A 19,692-nucleotide genomic window follows, 5' to 3' on the forward strand; every position below is an offset into this window, starting at 1 on the left:
GGAAAACAGACTTCTTTTCTATTTGCCTTAAGGACACGGCCATGGAGTTACTCCAGGATTGAATTTGGCCCAATGATTATTGTGTAGACCAAGAAGTTGAAGACAGCTTCCAAAAGAATGTCAGAACAGGAATAGGGTTCCCTGAGCCTGCAGTGTGGTGATCATTAGTCCATTTACTTACCTACAAATCTTTGCATTCCTTTTTATTGTTTTCTTTTATCTGAGTATCCTGCTTCTTGCAAATTCAACCTATATTGTGGTTGGATGTCCCACAGATGGTGCAGATATGACCACTTTTATCTGTACAGTCCAGAAGTTGCCTGTTTCTACACAGTATATTAAACAGTCATATTCTAGACTGTTGGAACTTTGCCCAGAGTAAGTGACAGCACATTGATTCCCTTCCTTTTCACCCTTGCTTCATGGGGGAAGTAATTTCCCACTGGTCCATACCAATGACTACCCTGCCCTGCACACCATTACTTGGCACCATCTGCTTCAGCATTGGAGGGAGTGCAAGGGGAATAAGCAGGCAGACAGCGCATCCTTCCCCTGGCACACCTGGCTGTAGGATCTGGGGAGGTCACTCAGGAATGTAAGAGTATGTGTACTTCTCCCCTTTAGGCTGTGCACCCTCACAGGGCTTGATTTACAGTCTAGGACCATCTTAACTGTGAAGAGACTTCAAACCATGGGATGTCTTGATCCAGTGTGTGTGTGGAGGGTAAAGGAGCATAGGATGTAGAGTCATTGGAGGAGAAAGTCTAGAGAGAGCTCTTACTATAAGCTTGCAGGTCATCTGTCCTGTATTTGACACATGGCTTCTTTTTTAATCTTCATTTGTATGTTTCTAGATTGTTTCATTTACCTCATAATGTGCGTGGACAGAATATATAAAACCTGTATTTTGTTTCATATTGGGCAGAGTTGTCACACTCTTGGCTGGAAGCTTTCCTGTTAAAATCTTAACATGTACAATATATATGATCATTCTTCTCCTGGTTAGATCTTTAAAGACACAGTCCTAACAGCGGTTTGCATTTAACAGGTTTTTTTGTATTGGGCATAACAGTGAAGATGATGATGATCATTCTGACCTCTAGTGGCAGAAGCGATGAATTGCGGTATTGATGGTTATAACCAATTCTTAAATTTTGAAAATAACAAATGTGTAATATATATTGTTTGGGAAAAAATATACAAAGTTCTTTCTAAAAGAAAGATGCACATTAATCACTATTTGACTACAGAAAGGCATTATGGATTTATAAGAGGCAGGTCTTCCTTCTATAACTTGCCAGAGTGTCTCAAAACCATTACAGTCCCATGAGATCAAAGGAAAAGTAATGAATATGCTATATTTAGGTTGTCACAAAACACTTGATAAGTTTTGACATAACCATTGGAAAATATATGCATGCAAGGCAAAATAGCTTTTTTGGTAGAATCTTGATTAAAAACAAGGAGCCTAGTGAGATTTTCAGAAGTGCCTAGGTACCTAAGGCCCATATCTTTAGGTGCCCACATACCTTTAAAAATCTGGTTCATAGAAAGTAAGTGGGGTGTTTTTTTTCTGAAGAGAGGTTACCAATATAATACGCTATTGGCAGGTTCTGAAAATATAGGTATCAAAAGTACAATTTCCTTTATAGCTTATGACGCCAGCATGTTGTTTTGATGAACTAGCATCTAGAAAATGAACTAGCAAATATTTATTTTTGGAAACACTTGGCTCTAGATATTTCTTTCAGTTTATGAAGTAGCTTTGACAACCTGAATTCCAATACCGTGAAGATTGAAGGCAAAATGAGTGTTTTACTGAATGTCTAGTAAATGTTTGTCTACAAAATCACCATGACAAGTCACTTTCTTACTGCCCTCATGCCATATGCAAAGCAACTTCTTACCCCGACACAGCTCGATCCATGTTTGGGAAAAAACAAGATTAGCAATAGGAAGAGTACTGCTGATCAGGATTTAACAAGGAACTGATGCAGCAAGAGAGAGGAGTGCGGTCTGTGATAGTTCTCTCGTGGATCATCTCAGGACACTTATCCTTGATATTACATAAATAATCTAATCTGTTTATTAGCCCTTTTGCTAAACTGATTACTTTACAAAGTTTGGGTTTTTTATTTTTAATTTCCCCACATTTTTATCCTTGAAATAAATTGAAATACTTTTTCAGTAAGTAACTTTATTCATCCAACATCATTCAGCCTCACTAATGAGATCACAGGTTTAATTCACTGAGCTGTTTTTCCTTTGTTGAGATGAATTTATTATTTATTAAAATTAATATTTGTGTAAACCTTAGCAAAATAGGTCAGCGTGTTTATTGTTTTGTTTAAATTATTTCTTTATTCTGTTTAATGCCACTTTGCTTCAGGACAAGGATAAAGACTCACACGGTTATCCTCTGATACAGGACAAGGAATAGAAAGCATATTTAATTATATTGTGTGGGTGTGTGTGGGGTGTATATGTATATATTGCAAGGCTAATCTTTGAGTTAAATGTCAGAATATATTCCTCCAAAACTGCAGGAAATCAATGTTAGAAACGGATGGTTGTGATTCCTAGTTTGTAATGTCTACAGAGAACATTGCAAATTTGAAATGCCCAATGGACAGGTTCCTATTTCCCCTGATTCCTTAGCTGTAAAAGCAGTTGTGCCTGTGGTATACAGACATGGTAAAAATGGTGACCATTCTGGCAAAACTCTCAAGTTACCATTGTGAAGAATGCCAGGGGCATTACCATTTTGATTGTAGTTATCAGTGGGCCCAGTAGTTGGAACTTATTGTTAGTTATCCAAGTAGGACAAGGATACATATAGGTCCTGATCCTGCAGCACTTTCTGACTCAGGCCACACTCCGATTTGTTCAAGTGGGTATTTTGCCTAACTAAGGAGCTCAGGAATGCAAAGTGCTGCTGAACACTTCCTGCAAAGTATTGAATCTAGAAGGGATTTAAGGGGCCTTGGCTTGCACTGTCACTTGCCTTTGGAAAAGTCATTTATTCAGTTGATATTTGCTTAGAAGTAGTCATTTTGACTTAATACCCTATGGTGCAGAGTAACCTGCTGCCAGCTCTCTGGTCAAATCTATCTCAACTGTTTGAATTCTTGTGATCCTGCTGTGCACTTAAGATATTGCTTTATTTTCCCTGATCTCAGGATGAATGGAGACCTATGTTACATGGTGTGGATCGCAGTGATTGCTCAGTACTAAAACACCCAGTAAGTCTGGTGAACTGACATAGAGGGTCACTGGGTCATCCAGACCACATTGTACTTGAAGTGGATTTGGATGTTCAGTACCTGAAAAAATAGCTGACAAAAAAGTGCTGGAAGTTTAAATCATTATTGTCTCATCGATATTTGACCTCAGTACTGTAGCACACAGAGAAGTGAAGATAAAAGGAGATTCGATGAAGGGAAAAACATGTTTTCTAAATGAGAAAGAGAGGAGGAATGGGAGTTGGAAATACAGCCTAAAATGCTTATTCCCATGGTCTATTCTATGCCTGCAATAATTGTATATATAATGAATTCTTGCTGTACATCATCCATTTTATGCTGGAGGTCAATGATGAGCAATTTTAAGTAGCATGTAAAGTATGTTGTGTGTGTCCTGCCATGATTTTAAGTTTCCTAATTTGGCTGTTGATTTTTTCCTCCATATTATGTTTCTCTCTCTCTCTCATGTTTTAAGCGAAGTACTTGGCATTTATCATGTTCTGTCTGTGGATCTATAGTGGCAAACACACATGTCCTTTGTGACTGATGATTTTTGTCTTTAGAGAGCACACTGTAGCTCTTGGTTTGAGGCTTGGATTCAAGATAATGGGAGTGGGGTTGTGCCTTTGGCACAGTCTGACTATTATCTCCTATGCTTAGAAGTCATGGCTCACCATTGCTCCCATAAGGATAGACCCATAAAATACTTGTCTTATCTTCTGACTGGATTATTGCAGTGCTGTGTGAGAGGCTACACCTTAAAATCCGTTGGAAGCATCGGGTAGTACAGAATGAGGCTAGCCATTTGTCGCTCATAGGAAATATAAAGCATCAGTTCTCCAGTTCTGCCTACCTATTTCCTTGTGTAATTCAAGGTTTTGGCTTTCATCCGTGAAGCTCTAAATGGCTTAGGTCTGTAGAAATGATTATTTTATTTTGAATTCTACACAGGAGAAAAACCTTTTTGTCAAAAATGAAAAAGTTTTGTGGTTTGGAATTTTTCTGATTTTAGACAAAAAGTCAAAATTTTCTGCAGAAAGCAAACACATTTATTGAAAAAAAATTGTTTTGTCGAAAACCCAATTTTCCAATGAATAGCATGGATGAAAAATTTTCGGCCAGTCATAGAAGCTACATTAAACAGCTTGGGGGAGGACTGGAAACGGCCTTCTCAGTGGAGAGCTTACAGCTCTGGAATTTACTTCTGTGGGTCTACTGGAGCCTGAAACCTTGTATGTATCAGGATAGTAAGCAGTGTAGCTACTCAGATGTAGCTACATCATCACAAACCACTAGTGTAGACATGCTACACCCTCAGAAATCACTGCTCACACCACTGCCATGATGACTGTACTAGGGGTTTACACTGATAATGTTATATAGAGATAACTAGGTGCTCATAAGTGGAAATAGTTTAGGAAAATTTGGCATGCGAAGTTGCTGTTGAATACAAAAGCTTCAGTTTCTACGTCTATTCACCCAATGGTATTTATTGTCACTAATTGCCTTCAGTGTGCATTTGAGGAGTGCAGGTATGCTATCCAGCCAGGATTACAGAAATTTAGTCCTGGTCGTGGTGGTGGTATAATTCTCGATGTTATTGGTAAATCCCCGTGTACCATCAGATTATGCAACAGACAAATAGACAAGTCTCCCTTTTTAAAGCTACTCACATGCTGGTGTGTGAGGGACAGGCAATTGCCTAGAGAGGTCAGAAGCTTTGCAGGACAAGCATTTTCTCCAGTACTGGCAACACCAAGCATTCAAAAACCATGAGTCAGCTGCCTGAGAAAAAGCCTGAGACTGGCATAAAATCATGAGATTTAAAAATGATACATTTTGGGTTCTTTTTTTTTTATTTGCCTTCTGGTTTTTGAGCCTTTAAAGATTCATGTTTTCAAGATTGTTTCCACAATCATGAGAGCTAAATACTTGCCATTATTTTTAATGGAGATTGAGATTCTAGCATAATCCCATGACCCCACGAACACCAACTATCACAAGACTTGCAATAAAATCACATGACTTCGTTACACTGACTCCTAAGATGCACAAGAGAATGGTTCTCTTCTGTATGCTTTTGAAGCGTCACTAGAATAAAGCTAGGCTGACTCTGGAGGTGGGACAGCCAGGTCCTCCTCACATAGCATTGGAGCTGTGGAGATGTTAGCGACCTGTGAAATCCCTGAGCTCTCACTTGTTCAGCTTTAACTTTACCAACCCTGTAGCCAGAGCCTCATTCCCAGTCTTCTCAACACCCAGGCCAGACTCTCAGGAGACCCTCTCTTCCTCCTCACTACTGCTATGCACAGAGTTTAGAGCTAGTTCATGCCAGTAGTTGGAAGGGGATTTCTCTACTGTGCCAGGCCAAACTCTGAACAGCAGGTGGCTTGTGGGTAGAATTTTGCACTTGTACTGGGCCTTGAATTATAATTCCTGAGGTTTTGCTACATATTGTATAACAAATATACTGCATGGTATGTGAGGGGACATTGCATATTGTTAAAATGCTGCTGTTCCATTTCACAATATGAAAGCTGAAGATTTTGCTAAAACACTGCAAGATCAGCGTTTTTTTGTTTTGTTTTTAAAATAACTGGAGATTAGTATGTTTCCACTTAGCAAAATTTAAAAAAAAAAAAAAAAAAAAAAAGGAACGAGAGAGAGAATGTAAAGCAAAATGCATAGGGAAACAAATAAGGAAAATGTACATTTGACAGCTATGTAAGATTTTTAATAGCCATATCATATGCCACTCTTATTTCTAATGACTGTAATGCTAAATCCTCTGTAAAGAATGCACCCATTTAATCTCTGGGTAAAAAGAGAATGAAACTAGTATGTACTGCATAATGAGCCCTACTTTTTTTCTCTATACAAAAATCAAAGTATGCATAGTTGTCTTTTTCCAACCAAATTACAAAAATTTCCCTTAGAGGTTATAGTCTTATGCTTCATTTTTTCTAATTTTCAGATGTATATTACCAACACAATAAAAGCCAGAGGAACAAGGCTTGCAAAACCTGTTCTGTGCTTAGGCTTAATGTGTTTGGCATTTCTTACTGGTATCAACAGAGTAGCCGAGTATCGAAATCACTGGTCAGATGTGATAGCAGGATTTATAATTGGAATATCAATAGCAGTGTTTTTGGTAAGTGCATATATGTGTGTGTGTGTGTGTTTGGATGTGGGTGAAAGAGTGACAAAAGGTAAAATCTTAGCCCCATTGAAGTCAATGGCGAAACTCTCCTCTACTTCATTGGGTCCTGGATTTCTTACCTTAGTGATGTTGCAGTTCAGGTGTCTGGTTTGTATATTGCATATAAAAAGATGCCCTTTTTCTTGTGGGGCTGGATGCACCCATATTCTGACACCCAGTTCACATGGGCAAATATCTACATCACATTAAAGAATTCCATGTGTAAATGTATGCTGTAATGGGAGTATTGATGCCTTAGGTTCTTTTACAGGAAACTAAAATGCCAGACTTCGAGGCGGGCCTCAGTTTTTTAATAAAATGCCAGTTTTCATAGATGCATAGATTTTAGAACAGAGGGCATAGAATTTCATGCCATACATCAAGTTCCTGCATCAAGCCCATAACTTGTTGAGCTAGGGCATTTCTTTTAGAATGACATCCAATCTTGATTTTCACTATACAGTATTAAAGTGCCTTATTAGCATTATCAATCAGTTGCTCTTCATGGCAAAAAGAAACAAAACAACAACCTGGTAAATTTACTTTGTATTCATATATATTTAATTGAAAATTATGTGGTTTACCAGAATAAAAGACTTAATTTAACTTTAAATCCTATAGAAGCCGACAAAGAGTGATTTAATGTATCATTTTCTGTCATTGCAAGTGTAGCCATTAGTGATGCTGCAATTGGAATCTGGTTTGTATATTCCATATAAAAAGGTGCCCTTTCTCTTTTGGTGAGATTTTTGGAATTGGATGCAACTTTATTATGATACCCAAATCTCCGGTCTAAGTTCATATGGACAAATGTCCATATCACAAAACCACCACCACTCTTTAACACTTTTATTGACGATCTCAATAGAGAATTGAAGTTTGTGAACGGGCACAGATGCTGATCTACACACAAATTCCTTATAGGTCTGTCTCTCGGACACCTTTCACTAATACTAAATTCACCCTCCCAAATGTTTATATATTTTTTCCCCTAAGAAACACTTTGGATGTAATCTTTGGGTATGACCAAGCTACACTGGGCTCAGAACCCAAGGAATGTAAAACCATCACCCCACCTTCAGCCTTCCTGATCCTGGAGATACATTTGAGAGCAGCCTTAGGGCTTCTCTAAATTATGCTCCCCCTCCCCACCAACCTTTTCAGGGGTGGTCCTGTTAGCTCAGGATTCAGGGAGGGAGTGTAGGACACTTGGCCACATACACCTCATGCCCCAGAGAGCCAGGAATAGGTGGCTTTGAGCGATCACATGGGAAATACTCTAAGAGAATTCCTCACCTGCTGTTTAAGCCAGCTCTCTATCCTGCTAGCACCACAAGGGAACATGTACTTGTTTCACATATTTCAGTGCTAATGCCAGACAGCATGAGTCCTTATAAAACTGGTAGGGACATTAGATTTAATTAGATTTTGGAGAAGATTCAGTGGTAAAACCCCCAGCACTGCAATGTTGTCTTAGTAGAAACAATAAAAAATTGTGGTGTTTAATGTTTGTTTATTCATTAGCTGTTTCTGGGGAAGAGAAAACAAGCTGTACAAACTTGTGTGAATATCATTCTTATATTCAGACAATTGTAGAAATCCTTCTATTTGATTAAGTATTTATTTAAAGAAATAAATTACATTCTACAATAAACGTGAAAAAGTGCAGTGCATTACGTATTAATTAGCTGTTGGAAAGAGAATATAAATGTTTATCAAGACATTTAATTTATACTCTACTAACTGCAGGAGCAATTGTTTAACATTTTGAAAAATGTCTTTCAAAGTAGTCAATTGTCACTAAAATCATTTCCACTCTACACAAGTGCTGCAATCCATTTTGAAAAGCCAAGTAAGTGAACAAGTTGAGAACATGCTATACAAGCAATAAATAAAATAAAACAACTGATTTTTATAACCATTTCTAGAGGAAGTATTTGTGAATGCTCATGTTGGTGTCAGGATAGTACCAAATGATAAGCATTTAAATTATACTGTGTTAGAAGCACTGTCATGGACTTCAATATTTGCTAATCTTTATAGGAATTCAGTGTTATTACTGTACTTTTTGTGCATTTATTTCATAAAACTTAATTTGAAAATATACTTAGTTTGAGATTAAAATTACTATAATTGGCCTCTTATTCTTCCAGATCAGCAACAGATTTTCTTTTAGGAAGATCGTTTGTACTATGATATTGCATGTAACCATATATTGTTTAAAATTATATCATCTTGAAATACTAAAGGCTTTTTGTCAACATACATTTGACTAATACACTCACATGATTCTTTCAGTCAGTCTAGTTAACTTAGTCACATTTATAATGTTATCTTTGCTAGAATTACTATGCCATTGCTTCTGGTATAGTGAGTCCACTCCTGACTTTTCTACTTTGGTAAAATGTTCATTGAACTCAGGATAGTTTAAAAATAATTAGTATTTAGAGGGTTAGATACAGTAGGACAAACTGGGTATCTTTATTTTATTTCATTGATATTTCTGTTCTCCTACAGTAATCTCTTACTAAAGTCAGTAGGAGTTTTGTCTGAGTAAGGAGTTCAGGATCAGGCTCAAATAAGTAAAATGCTTGTTCATTATTCTAACTACGTTCTGGCCTTTTTAGGTTGTATGTGTGGTAAATAATTTTAGAGGAAGACAACCAGAACATGAAAATTCTCATATGGATAATCTGGCCCAGATGCCAATGATCAGCATCCCTCGAGTAGAAAGTCCTTTAGAAAAGGTAACGTCTGACCAGATGGTTTCATTTTAAATACCGAAATGTGATGGTGATTTTGCTAACTTTTCTGGATTGACTGAACATTGACGCGTGTATCCTGTATCCCAAACTGCCTCGATAGAGTGGTAGGTAGGAAATGCTATATTTAAGGAGTGTTTATGTTTTGGAAGCAGGGAAAAGAACATATTATGAGACACATGAGGCTTCCCCTTTGAGACCCTTCTAGCAATTGTGTTTCAGGAATGATGCAAAGTCGGCCAACCCCTAGACTGGATTACGGCAATGTGCCCTTCTCGCAGCCATGCCTAGTGATGCCACAGGCACATTGGGTCACGTATAATGTGACTGTGAAACACCCCAGAGTAAATGGGCAAAGGGGGGAGCACATGCTACTTGCATCTACCATTTATTCCCTTTATGGTTTGGTTACATTGGAAACCAATCCACTTCTCATGTTCCATCTCACCAGTTCAGGTCAACTGGGTGTTGAATTAACATCCCTCAGATTTAGGGCTGAGTGCTGGTGTTAGGATGCTGACAGTAAGGGACTTTGAGGTGAGGAGATTTGAGGGTGAAGATTTCAGTGACTTCCTTAACAATGTTAAATTGATTTTTTTAATTGACACTGACACTAAGTATTCAGGCTGATAGTGGGTGGAACATGGAGCAGTTGGAGTCATGAAATCTGTGACCCAATCCCCAGGTTACATGTAGGGTTGCTATGCAGCTGCTCCAAGCCAACTGCATAGGGTACTGGGGCTACTTATATACATAAAAGCACATGGTTAAGTGTGGTCAGTGCAGTGACCTTTTCTGTGACATGTAGGAGTGCACAGCTGCCCTGTGCAGCTGTTCAACCAGTGGATCCCTGTGTAGGGCTGAAAAGGTGCAGGGGGTGTAGCGCTGGTCTTGTATACTCTGACAACTTTCACCTCATGTACAGAACTCCTATTCAAGTAAGTAAAAGTTTTGGGTATGTTAACTTTGCAGAGCAGGTTCAATAATATCTTTGCTTCAGTAAGGACTGCAAGATTAGGTCTAATTCCTGAATGAGAGTGATGATAATGGAGGATAAAATGGTTCATACCCCAGTGGCACAGTAACGGAGAAAAGCTGTGGTCTCTTGCCAAAACAAATAAGATTTTAGATTAGCACGTACTAGTGACAGGATCCTTGGGTAAATCAGAATGCTTGACATGAATAACTGTACTAAATTCTGTATTTAAAATTCATGTTAACTTGCTGTACTAAAAAATTTGCTTTTGCAAAGATGCTGTTCTGTTATATAAATTTTAGGTATGGCTACACCAGAACAATTTTGTTAGCGAGCAGGCATTGAAACAGATAGCATAACTAAGGAACGACAATACTTCAGACATTTTTACCTAAAGGAAAGTTTGAACTACTAATGCAAATTTTAAAGTAAATCTAATTTTTATAATGAGCTTTTCTGTCATTACTTGTTAAAATCTTTTCTCTTCTCATTTGAAGACAGTAAACAACTTCATATCCTGCAGGACACTAAAACAAAGATTTCATTGGCATTCACTTTAGTACAAATTAGTATTAATTTACTTATTTGTTTTAAGCATAAAAAGTGCATTTTTAATCAAGCCACATCACATGTCCATCATTTGAGAATGGGACCCCCACCCCCCAAAACAAACAAACAGAAAAAGTTTGCTGCATGAGACCCTAGTTTCTGTTTCATTTCCTTGGAAGAGAAAGCAGATATCTTTTCAGAATTATCTAATATGCCTTTATAACCACATGTGTCTAGGTCAGTTGTGTTGAGTTTTTGTTATAAGGAGGTCACAGGCTCATTTGCTTTGACAAGCATTTAGTTGATGAATATATATCTTCAAAATAATCCATTCAATAAATTCTCTATCAGGTGTCAAAACAAAACAAGATGTTAGTTGGCCTAGAACAGACTGTGTTAGTAGAAGAAAACATTCCTTGTTTTTGTGCTGTGCTCTCCTAGGCTCAAAGCCAGTGAGGCAGATAAGGAGCCATCATAGGTCACACATTTTGACTCTGCATAGAGCTGACCTATTCATCAGAAATCCAGTCAGGCCACTGAAACCTCTCTCTCCTGCCTGCTCTGGGGTGAAGATTTCATGGAAGCCAGTGTTTTCTTCCTTGTTGTCCCTCTTCCATCTCATCCAATAATATCTGTCTGAGGATTAATTCAGGCAAGGTAGATGTGATGATGGTGGATTGGGTGAAACCACTGGATGAGTTTGCGAGCATAATACCTTCATCCTGGCTGAGAGAACGTTTCCACCATTTGTGAGTGGTTTGGGACCCTGTAACTCTCCCTCTCCAACTCATATTCCATCCGCGGAGATCAGTGGTGCATTCTCAGGTTGGGGGATAGCAGCAGGTGTTTTCCACAAGAGTCCTCAGCATTGTAATTCATTTTCCTCCTGGCTCTGCCCAAGCCCAGGGTTTGCTGCAATGCCACCTTGTCTTTCAGACTCTTAGGCATGTTAGGGGTCCTGAGGTAGAGAGGCTGAAGACTGACGGATGATTTAGGCAGTGGGAAAAGCATCTTTCTTTTTTCAGAAAATAAGTTAATTGGAAGATTTGTAATTGGAAAATAGTCTTGTATTGAAATTTTTAAATTTTCAGTGGTGTGATTTAAATGTTTGGAGAAACCTACAGTTCTGGATAGGATCCAGAGAAACAGTCAAATAGTAATTCATAATTAATAATAAATAGTAGAGAGATGTGTAAAATTAATCTAATTTATGGCTAGATTAGTTCAAACCCCAATCTCTTGGTAGATGCTTTTATTATCGACTTGTTTGTTGTTTTCTAGCTAACCTCTTATAATATGGTCTTCTCTGGAGACAAAGGCAAGCTTGAAAGCTGGCATGCACGATGCTTTTTCCTTCCCTTACCTGTTGATAAGTGTGTACAAAATTAGATTATCCTAAATCTAAATCCTGACTTTGCGTGTATTGGAATATTGGAGTATCTCTCTTCCTTATTATCAGTTTACATGCTGCTGTAGTAGTACTCAGGATAACTTAATGACAGCAAATCACTACTGTGCATGACTAGAACTCTGACAGGATCCTGTTGCCATGGACCAAGGCAGTGCTGGGGAGAAACATTTCAATGATTCTGTTTCTCTTTAATAAAGAAAAAAAAACTAAAATGGAGCCATTTTCTTGCTTAAAACTGACTTCATTTGTTGCCCCAGTGGAAGGAGTGTTTGCTCATCCATCCTAAAATTATGTATTAATTTCTTCCCATAAATGAAGAAAATATACTGTCACTTCTATGCCTGGAAACTCCCTGATGTTCTGCTACCAGGGTCAATACCTATATCTGTGATGCAGTATTCTTCACATAAGGCTAGGTGGCACCCAGCACATTCCTAGGTGGCCAGTGGAGGTGAGCACACAGATCCTTCTCCACTGCAACCACTTGTGCTAGGACCAATACAGTTCCAGCCCCTGCACTCTTGTGACCATAGTGAATGCTCCCTGTTGTCATCACCATGGGCACGAAAAGGGAAATGGGAGAAAGGAGAGCCATATCTCTGCCACTCCCCACAGCTCCATGGCAGCTGGCAGAGATGGCCAGCTGCACAGAGGAGCTTATATTGCTCCCTTGTATGACTTAATAATGAGCAAGCTTCCTTGTGTGTGCACCTATTGGAGACATTATACACTTATGTGGAATTTTTCTTAGCAAGCTGAATTGAGCCTAATGGCAAGGAAAGGTTATTAATTAGCTAGCAAGTCTGTTTAATTGGGATGCTTGGAGGTGATTAAGCAGTGCTGAAAGAAAGATATCCCATCTTTGTGATGCTCAGAAGTTGTGGGTGCGGTGTCTCCCCTCGAAGGATCATTGACAGTGCTGGCTCAGCAATGCAAAAATGCTGTTTTAAACTTAGAGTTGAGTACGTTTATCCTTAGAATGCTAAGATGAAGTGGTTTTATTATTATTTAATTGGGAGGTGTAAGTATTGAGATAGCCATACATGTAATGCATATTTGAACGTGTGGACAGATCTGTTCCCACTAGCATGCCATCTAACCAGAATGCCTGGGTTTAAATTTTTTAGGAGAAATTTTGCTGACCTTTTGTGACCATATGGCCATATCTTGATCACTCAGTATGTCAACAATATGTACAATAAACACAGGAGAGAGCACACTCAAAAAAGGATAGAAAGCAGTTTAGCTCCAAATTTTACTGAAATCAAGCATCTGACTATATGTTCCCATCAGACCTTTCCTACGGTTAAATATCTACTTCCAGGCAACTGTGGTGTATGTAAAATAGTTTTATTTCAAATGCAAATGACATGATCACACATCTGAGTTTCAATAAGCAGTACAGTGAAATAGCAGTTGAACAAAAGAAATGTGAAAATATGTTTAATGTGATTTCTGTAAAAATACATATTGTAGGTATTACGGAATCCAGATATTGATAACAATCAAGAAGACCGTTTAGAACAAAACTCCTTCAAAGCACACCTTGTTAGGTTCTTCTCCTGGATAACACGAATGAATCGTTTCGAACATCTTCACATAAGGCAATAAACATATGTGCGCAGAAGCGCACTAGTGTGTTGGAGTGTGGCTTTAAAGCAAAGGCACATATAATGTATGTTAGCCTTCTGTGCAGGTTTAGAACTTTGCAAGAAGTAGCATTTCACTGCGGGATTACTTGCGTTCTCTAAAAATGCCTCTTTCCTGTAGAACCAGGAGATATTCTTTTGTGTTGGGACTAGGGTGACTAGACAGCAAATGTGAAAAATCGGGATGGGGGTAATAGGAGCCTATATAAGAAAAAGACCCCAAAATTGGGACTGTCCCTATAAAATTGGGACATCTGGTCACCGGAGCTGGGACTTAAATATGGGAGAGCTAACTTTCTGTGACTACAGAATTTTTCTGAATTGCTCCTTTTAAATTTTTCTATTAATTTTAATTTAAACTCCACCATTCTAGGCAGTGTAAGAACTTTTTTTTAAAGTGTCTTTGAAAAGAGAAATTTTGTTGCATAAATGGCTATTTTTAAGTATTCACAACTATAGTAAAGACTTTTTATGGAATAGAAAAGAGGATGTCCTACTCTAAAATGTGAAATCTGTGTAAAGGAAAATACAAAACGTAAGTAAGATGTGGAATCTTTCATGTACAACATGCACTTGATCAGTCTGTAGCAGGGTATAAATCAAAATGAAATACATAAAAACATGCTACAAAACGTGGGATTTTTTCCCCAGAAACCTGCACTCAAGGTTTAACTTTTAGCATTTCACTTTTCATTGGTTTGAAGAAATAATTACAAAGCATGAAATGTTTAAAATCTTCTCGTTTCCACAAACTTCACACAGTCAATTTAAAAGAAACTTCAGCAGTTTTACACATTGGTACACTGTTTTGTGTTAACAGAACCCAACTGTATCTTAATTATTTTGAGCACTGAGTAGTATAACTATTTCCCATGGAGTTTGAGGATTTGAGCTCTCATGCATGTATTTTTGCTTGTCTGTTGCATCTGTGTGTGCCTTTCCTGGCATTGTTGCAAATTTCATACACTGAATTCTCTGTCATAATAAAGCTAAACTGAAGTAAAAGGACAAGGTAAAGCAACTGAAGAGTCACTTATTCTAGAGTGCATCTGCCGAAATGCCACCGAGAAGCGGCAACGTCAATAGGGGTCGCCGCTGACAAGCAGCGGCATTTCAGCGTTGACACCTCTGGATGACGCTGCTTCTTGGTGGCGTTTCAGTGGATGTTCGTCCGCCGGACAGTACACGGGTGCACATAGATGCCCCAGCAGGCGCCATGGCACCCGTGGGCACCGTGTTGGGGACCACTGTTCTGGGAAGAGTCTATTTTTCTCTAAATACCATCCTTCATCATAATCTATGTATGAAAAGACTACATATGAAAGCACAAAGAGTGCCACACTTGCACGCATCAATACCAGTCAGTCCTGGCACAAGTAAGGCATTACTTTTTGATCCATTTAAAATGGCATCTTGCAAAATCCATTGAAAATAACTGGGCAAGTTTTCAGGATGTTCACAAGATCCACCTCTCCATAACTGCAGGTGATCCTAAGTTAGCAGATCTTGCTGAGGATCTTGTGCAGGAATTCTTCTGCAGTAGGATAGCTTTTGCCCTAAGACCACACAGATGCACCCCTGTGTGTATGATCTAGTGGTTTGGTGACCAGCTGGTTTTTAGAGGTAGGAGGATGAAGCTACTGTCATTTGCATTCTCTTCTCCTTAAGTAGTAGGTATCCACTCCTAAAGTAATGCCACTTGAAACAGCATTGGACTCTCTGCATTCTCTCTCTCTCTCGCTCTCTCACACGCACACACACACCCCTCTCTCAGAAAGGGGGATTATGCACAGTAGCTATGCTACCAGAAGAGTAGCACAGGTGGATCAGTTATCTGCAGGACAGTGTGTTCCCTTTCCTGGGGATCCAAAGGATCTATGGTTTTGGAAGGCCATAACTTCTGCTTCCTCCACGCTCCCAAGGAAAAAGATGTTCATGAAACTCAATGTTAACCACCAGTCTGGGTTCCACTAACCCCTGCATTGGATACTTTTGTGGAAGAGCACTGCATCTCTAGAGTGAAAATCTAGCCAATTTCAAAACAATGAGCTAAGCAGTTTCAGGTTCTACACCTTCTACACCAGAGGCACTAGAGTGCCCCTGCCAGCGTATGTTTAAAATGTTTCCTTTTCTCTATTGCTATGTGAAAAATCCACATAAACAACAGTAGAAACTGAATATTAATATAAAGTATCATCAAGTATGCGAAGGGTAAAGTATTCAAAATTACCTAAATCCTGTTTTCTGAAAATATCACCTAAAGAAAAAAGAGTAAATATTTTTTGCTAATCTCTTTCAATTGGGCGTTTGCTATAACAATAGAAAACAATTTTTAGACAGCAATCAGATTAAGTTGACAGTATAATTTTTCAGGTCTAAATAGGTGTTAATATAAATACAGTGGGCCAAATTTCGTAATCCCCTATAACTGCTTTGGGTTCAGTGGGGTGGCACAAGCATAAGTAAGAGCAGAATTTGGCCAAGTAAGTAAATAGTTCCCTGAGCTTCATCTTAATATGTTGTCTTCCATTTAAGAAATATAATTTTATTTCTCTTTTGTGACAACAGTCCAGAAATCTCTGCGAAGTATTAACACTGTTAAGCTCTGAAAACTTCTTCACATCAAGTTCTGTAGTAATCAAAATGATCATTAGAGAAAGTAATTTGCTAGCAGACGTCTAATCAGTTTTCATTTGCATAAAGCATTTTTGTTGTTTTTGAGTAAAATTAAAATAGAGGCTTTACAGAAATCCAAAGTCCCACCAATACAAAAGCTTTTCTTTTTTATTCCAGTTTTTTTTTAAAATCATAATAGAAATATGGGTTATTTCCCCTCCCCCCACCAAATAAAACATAGTTATGTCCCTTTGCTGTGCTGTGAGGCCGGGAACAAAGTCACCAGAATGACTGGGATTAGAGAGAGAGGGACATAAGGTGTAATGGTGGGATGTTCCATCTCTCCACTTTCAACGGGTAACTACTACATTCCCTTCCATGAAATGCCCCTATCCCCATAGGAGACTGGCCTAGAGGAAGAGCTAAGGAATCTGCACTTTAAGCAGCACCTTTCCTCTCCTGCACAGATTAAATTCCTTCTAAAAAGTAAAGAGGGTGCAATATGAATGAACCTTATGTGAGCTCAGAACCCTGTCATCTGAGTCACAAAACCAGCCCACAGCCTAAGAGCAACTGAGAGCACAGTTAGGAATGTTACTGGCAAAGGGAGATGAGGCTGGAAGGGGCACTGAGGAGAGTCAGACTAAGTGACAGTAGGGTAAGGCGCGTACAGAGTCTTTCATATCCTTTACCCATTTTTCTTGCTTTGCACTGTCTCCACATTACTTGTGGTCCTACTGCTGGGGGATATGAGAAGGTGGCAAGAGAAAAGATGTGATCCTATAGCAGTACACCAAAATCTGCAGTACTTCCGGTTTAAATTTTCCTCCATGCATTTTCACATGGGAGGAGATGCATAGGGCCCTATAGCAATAGGACTGTGTTTCATTTTGTCTGTTTAAAACCTGTTTCACAATGGTGGTTTAAACAATTCCTTAGAAAAGAGATTGTATGTTGAAGACAATAGGAGGTGAGAACAGTTGGTCCCACAGAGTAGGCTTTCAGTGCCTTGCAGAATCCCACCACTAGGGACCAAACACAAACACTTCAGCAGGTGTGTGAATGAGACTCATGAGTCAAGTTACCCACCTGCATAAATGTTTGCATAAGCAGTCTCAGACTGGAGCATGACAATGGACAGCATAATTATTCTGGACCCTTCAGGTTTTGTTTTTTTTTTTACTGTGTAGTGTTTTAAGTAAAAAGTGAAGTAAAATCTGTTACATATATACACACACATTTTTAAAGAATACACTTGTTGAAGGAAGCAACAGAAGAACATTGCAAATGATGCTGCAATGGTTCTGAAGAAGTAATTTTTAATATGTTCTATGAACTAGCGAATTCTAGCATTTCACTACTTCATTCCATGCCATCTGGCTCAAAGGGAGCAATTAAACTTAAAAAGAAATGCAACATTAAAATTGTATTAACACTAAAACAGAATACTATCAGCTGTCAGGCAGCAGTTTGCATTCCCAGAAATTTAGCTTTTAATTATAAATAAGACAGCAGTAAAATGACAACTAATTTAATTATTCAAATTGTTATTAAATGAAAAATGCATTAAAAGCTAAAATGTTGTAGAACTATACCACTGAATTATTTTGTTCGCTGTACTTATGTATACCATTTTTGCAATATTTAAAAAAAGATTTGCTATGGGAAGGGATGGACAGCCTTGCAATTAGAAACATTTTTAGTTACATTGTACTACAAAACTCTCCAAGCCTGAGAATGTTTCAAAAGCCAAAAATAGGACTAATCTTTGTTATGATTATTATACATAGCTAACTGTGTGCTTTTGTTTGGTGGTTTTTTTCCTTTTTTAAACTTACAGAACCACATCACGGCCTTTGCAGAAGTCACATGACGATGAAGCTGCCATGTATTCACTACACTGGACATCATCTCTTTTCACAGTCCACTCATAATAACTGAAGCGTATTGAAAATAAGAGAGTAAAAATTGTCTGATTTATAACTTGATTTTTACGACATTAAAACTACATCAACATTTGAAAACTGCTTCTTAAATATTAAAAGTTCAATTTACTTTCCAACAAAAGCATTGCACCATTATTTATGTATTTATTTATGGAGTAGGGGGTGGGAAGGAATCTGAACACTAGTCATGTTGTATGACAATGCCCTCTCTAGCCTTTTTTTGGCTATTTATCATTTTAATTATTCATATATGTATTCAGCAGTACATCATTTTCTGATTGATTTAGATTTTTAAAATCTGAGTTTTTAATTCAGCATGACATTGTTTCCATTTGAGCAGATTTCAGTGTATGACATTTTTTTTAAAATTATGTTCTGTACTAAAATGCTGTTTGCTCATTATATTATGCTGTATTTCACTTAAGATATCATTCATATCATATGTTACATGTAAGACTGGTGCTTCTGCTTTTGAAGAGAAAAATGCCAATTTTTACTGTAATAAGTATTGTATCATAATTAAAAGTTTATTTGGATATTTTCCTGACTTAAGTGTAGTCCAGTGGTTGATATGTAGTTCCTGAATGTCTTGGATGATGTTCATTGTAGCTAGGATAAAGGACATGACAAGAGTATAGAAATTCTGGCTATTGGTCTATATCCTTTTTTAGTAATGATTTCTCACTCTGAGTTACGGGCTCCATTCCTCGTCCCAGGATATCTTAATTTTTTCTGTAACTAACATGAGAAGTACAGCTATTGCAGATCACTGAAACTACATGGAGTCTATATTCTCCCTCCGAGTATGTGTTATGCATGCTGGAAGTGTATGTGTCAAGATGAATGGGCGAGAAGGAGAAGGGGAAACTAGCTTAACAAGCAATTTACATATTTCTGTACCCTATGTTTTTGTTTCAGGGAATTTGTGGGACATGTGGCTGCATAAATGTAAGAGGTACATTTGGCCCAATGGGCTCAAGATATTTAGATACTGCTGAGTTCAGGGTTGTCAATGATCTTTTGGCCCCTATGTGCCTAAATCCCATTTGAAAATGAGATTTAGGGTCCTAAATCAGTTAGGTGTTACAATGCTGAGTGCAGCACCTAAATACTTGACATATTTCTAATTTTCCAACAATCGCTGTAGTTTATAATTGAGAACTTGACTTGTCTTTAACTTCATGCATTCATATCTTCTTTTTCCACTTATTAGTGTTCATGAGCATATCAAACCTACCCAATGGAAAGGCAATCCAGCTCTCCATTAATGCTGAAGTTGGCCCATATAGAGTATTTTATAGAGGTGGAGAGCCCAAAAGGGTTTGCAGCTGTTTGATAGAGT

General features: G+C 38.1%; 1 protein-coding gene across 4 annotated transcripts in view; it reads left to right on the forward strand.

The window, feature by feature from the left end:
* PLPPR5 (phospholipid phosphatase related 5) overlaps window positions 1-18,565 on the forward strand; it is a 156,155-nt gene extending 137,590 nt beyond the window's left edge. For 3 of the 4 annotated variants that reach the window (XM_030573015.1, XM_030573016.1, XM_030573017.1), the window contains 3 exons: window positions 6,217-6,393; window positions 9,069-9,188; window positions 18,245-18,565. In XM_030573015.1, coding sequence (XP_030428875.1) covers window positions 6,217-6,393; window positions 9,069-9,188; window positions 18,245-18,277 — 330 coding nt within the window. In that variant the 3' untranslated portion in view covers window positions 18,278-18,565. The remainder of the gene's footprint in view (window positions 1-6,216; window positions 6,394-9,068; window positions 9,189-18,244) is intronic. The other variant, XM_030573019.1, reaches the window with a different exon arrangement.
* The last annotated feature ends 1,127 nt before the right edge of the window (window positions 18,566-19,692 follow it).

This window comes from Gopherus evgoodei, chromosome 8, assembly GCF_007399415.2.
Source record: "Gopherus evgoodei ecotype Sinaloan lineage chromosome 8, rGopEvg1_v1.p, whole genome shotgun sequence".
NCBI lineage: Eukaryota > Metazoa > Chordata > Testudines > Testudinidae > Gopherus > Gopherus evgoodei.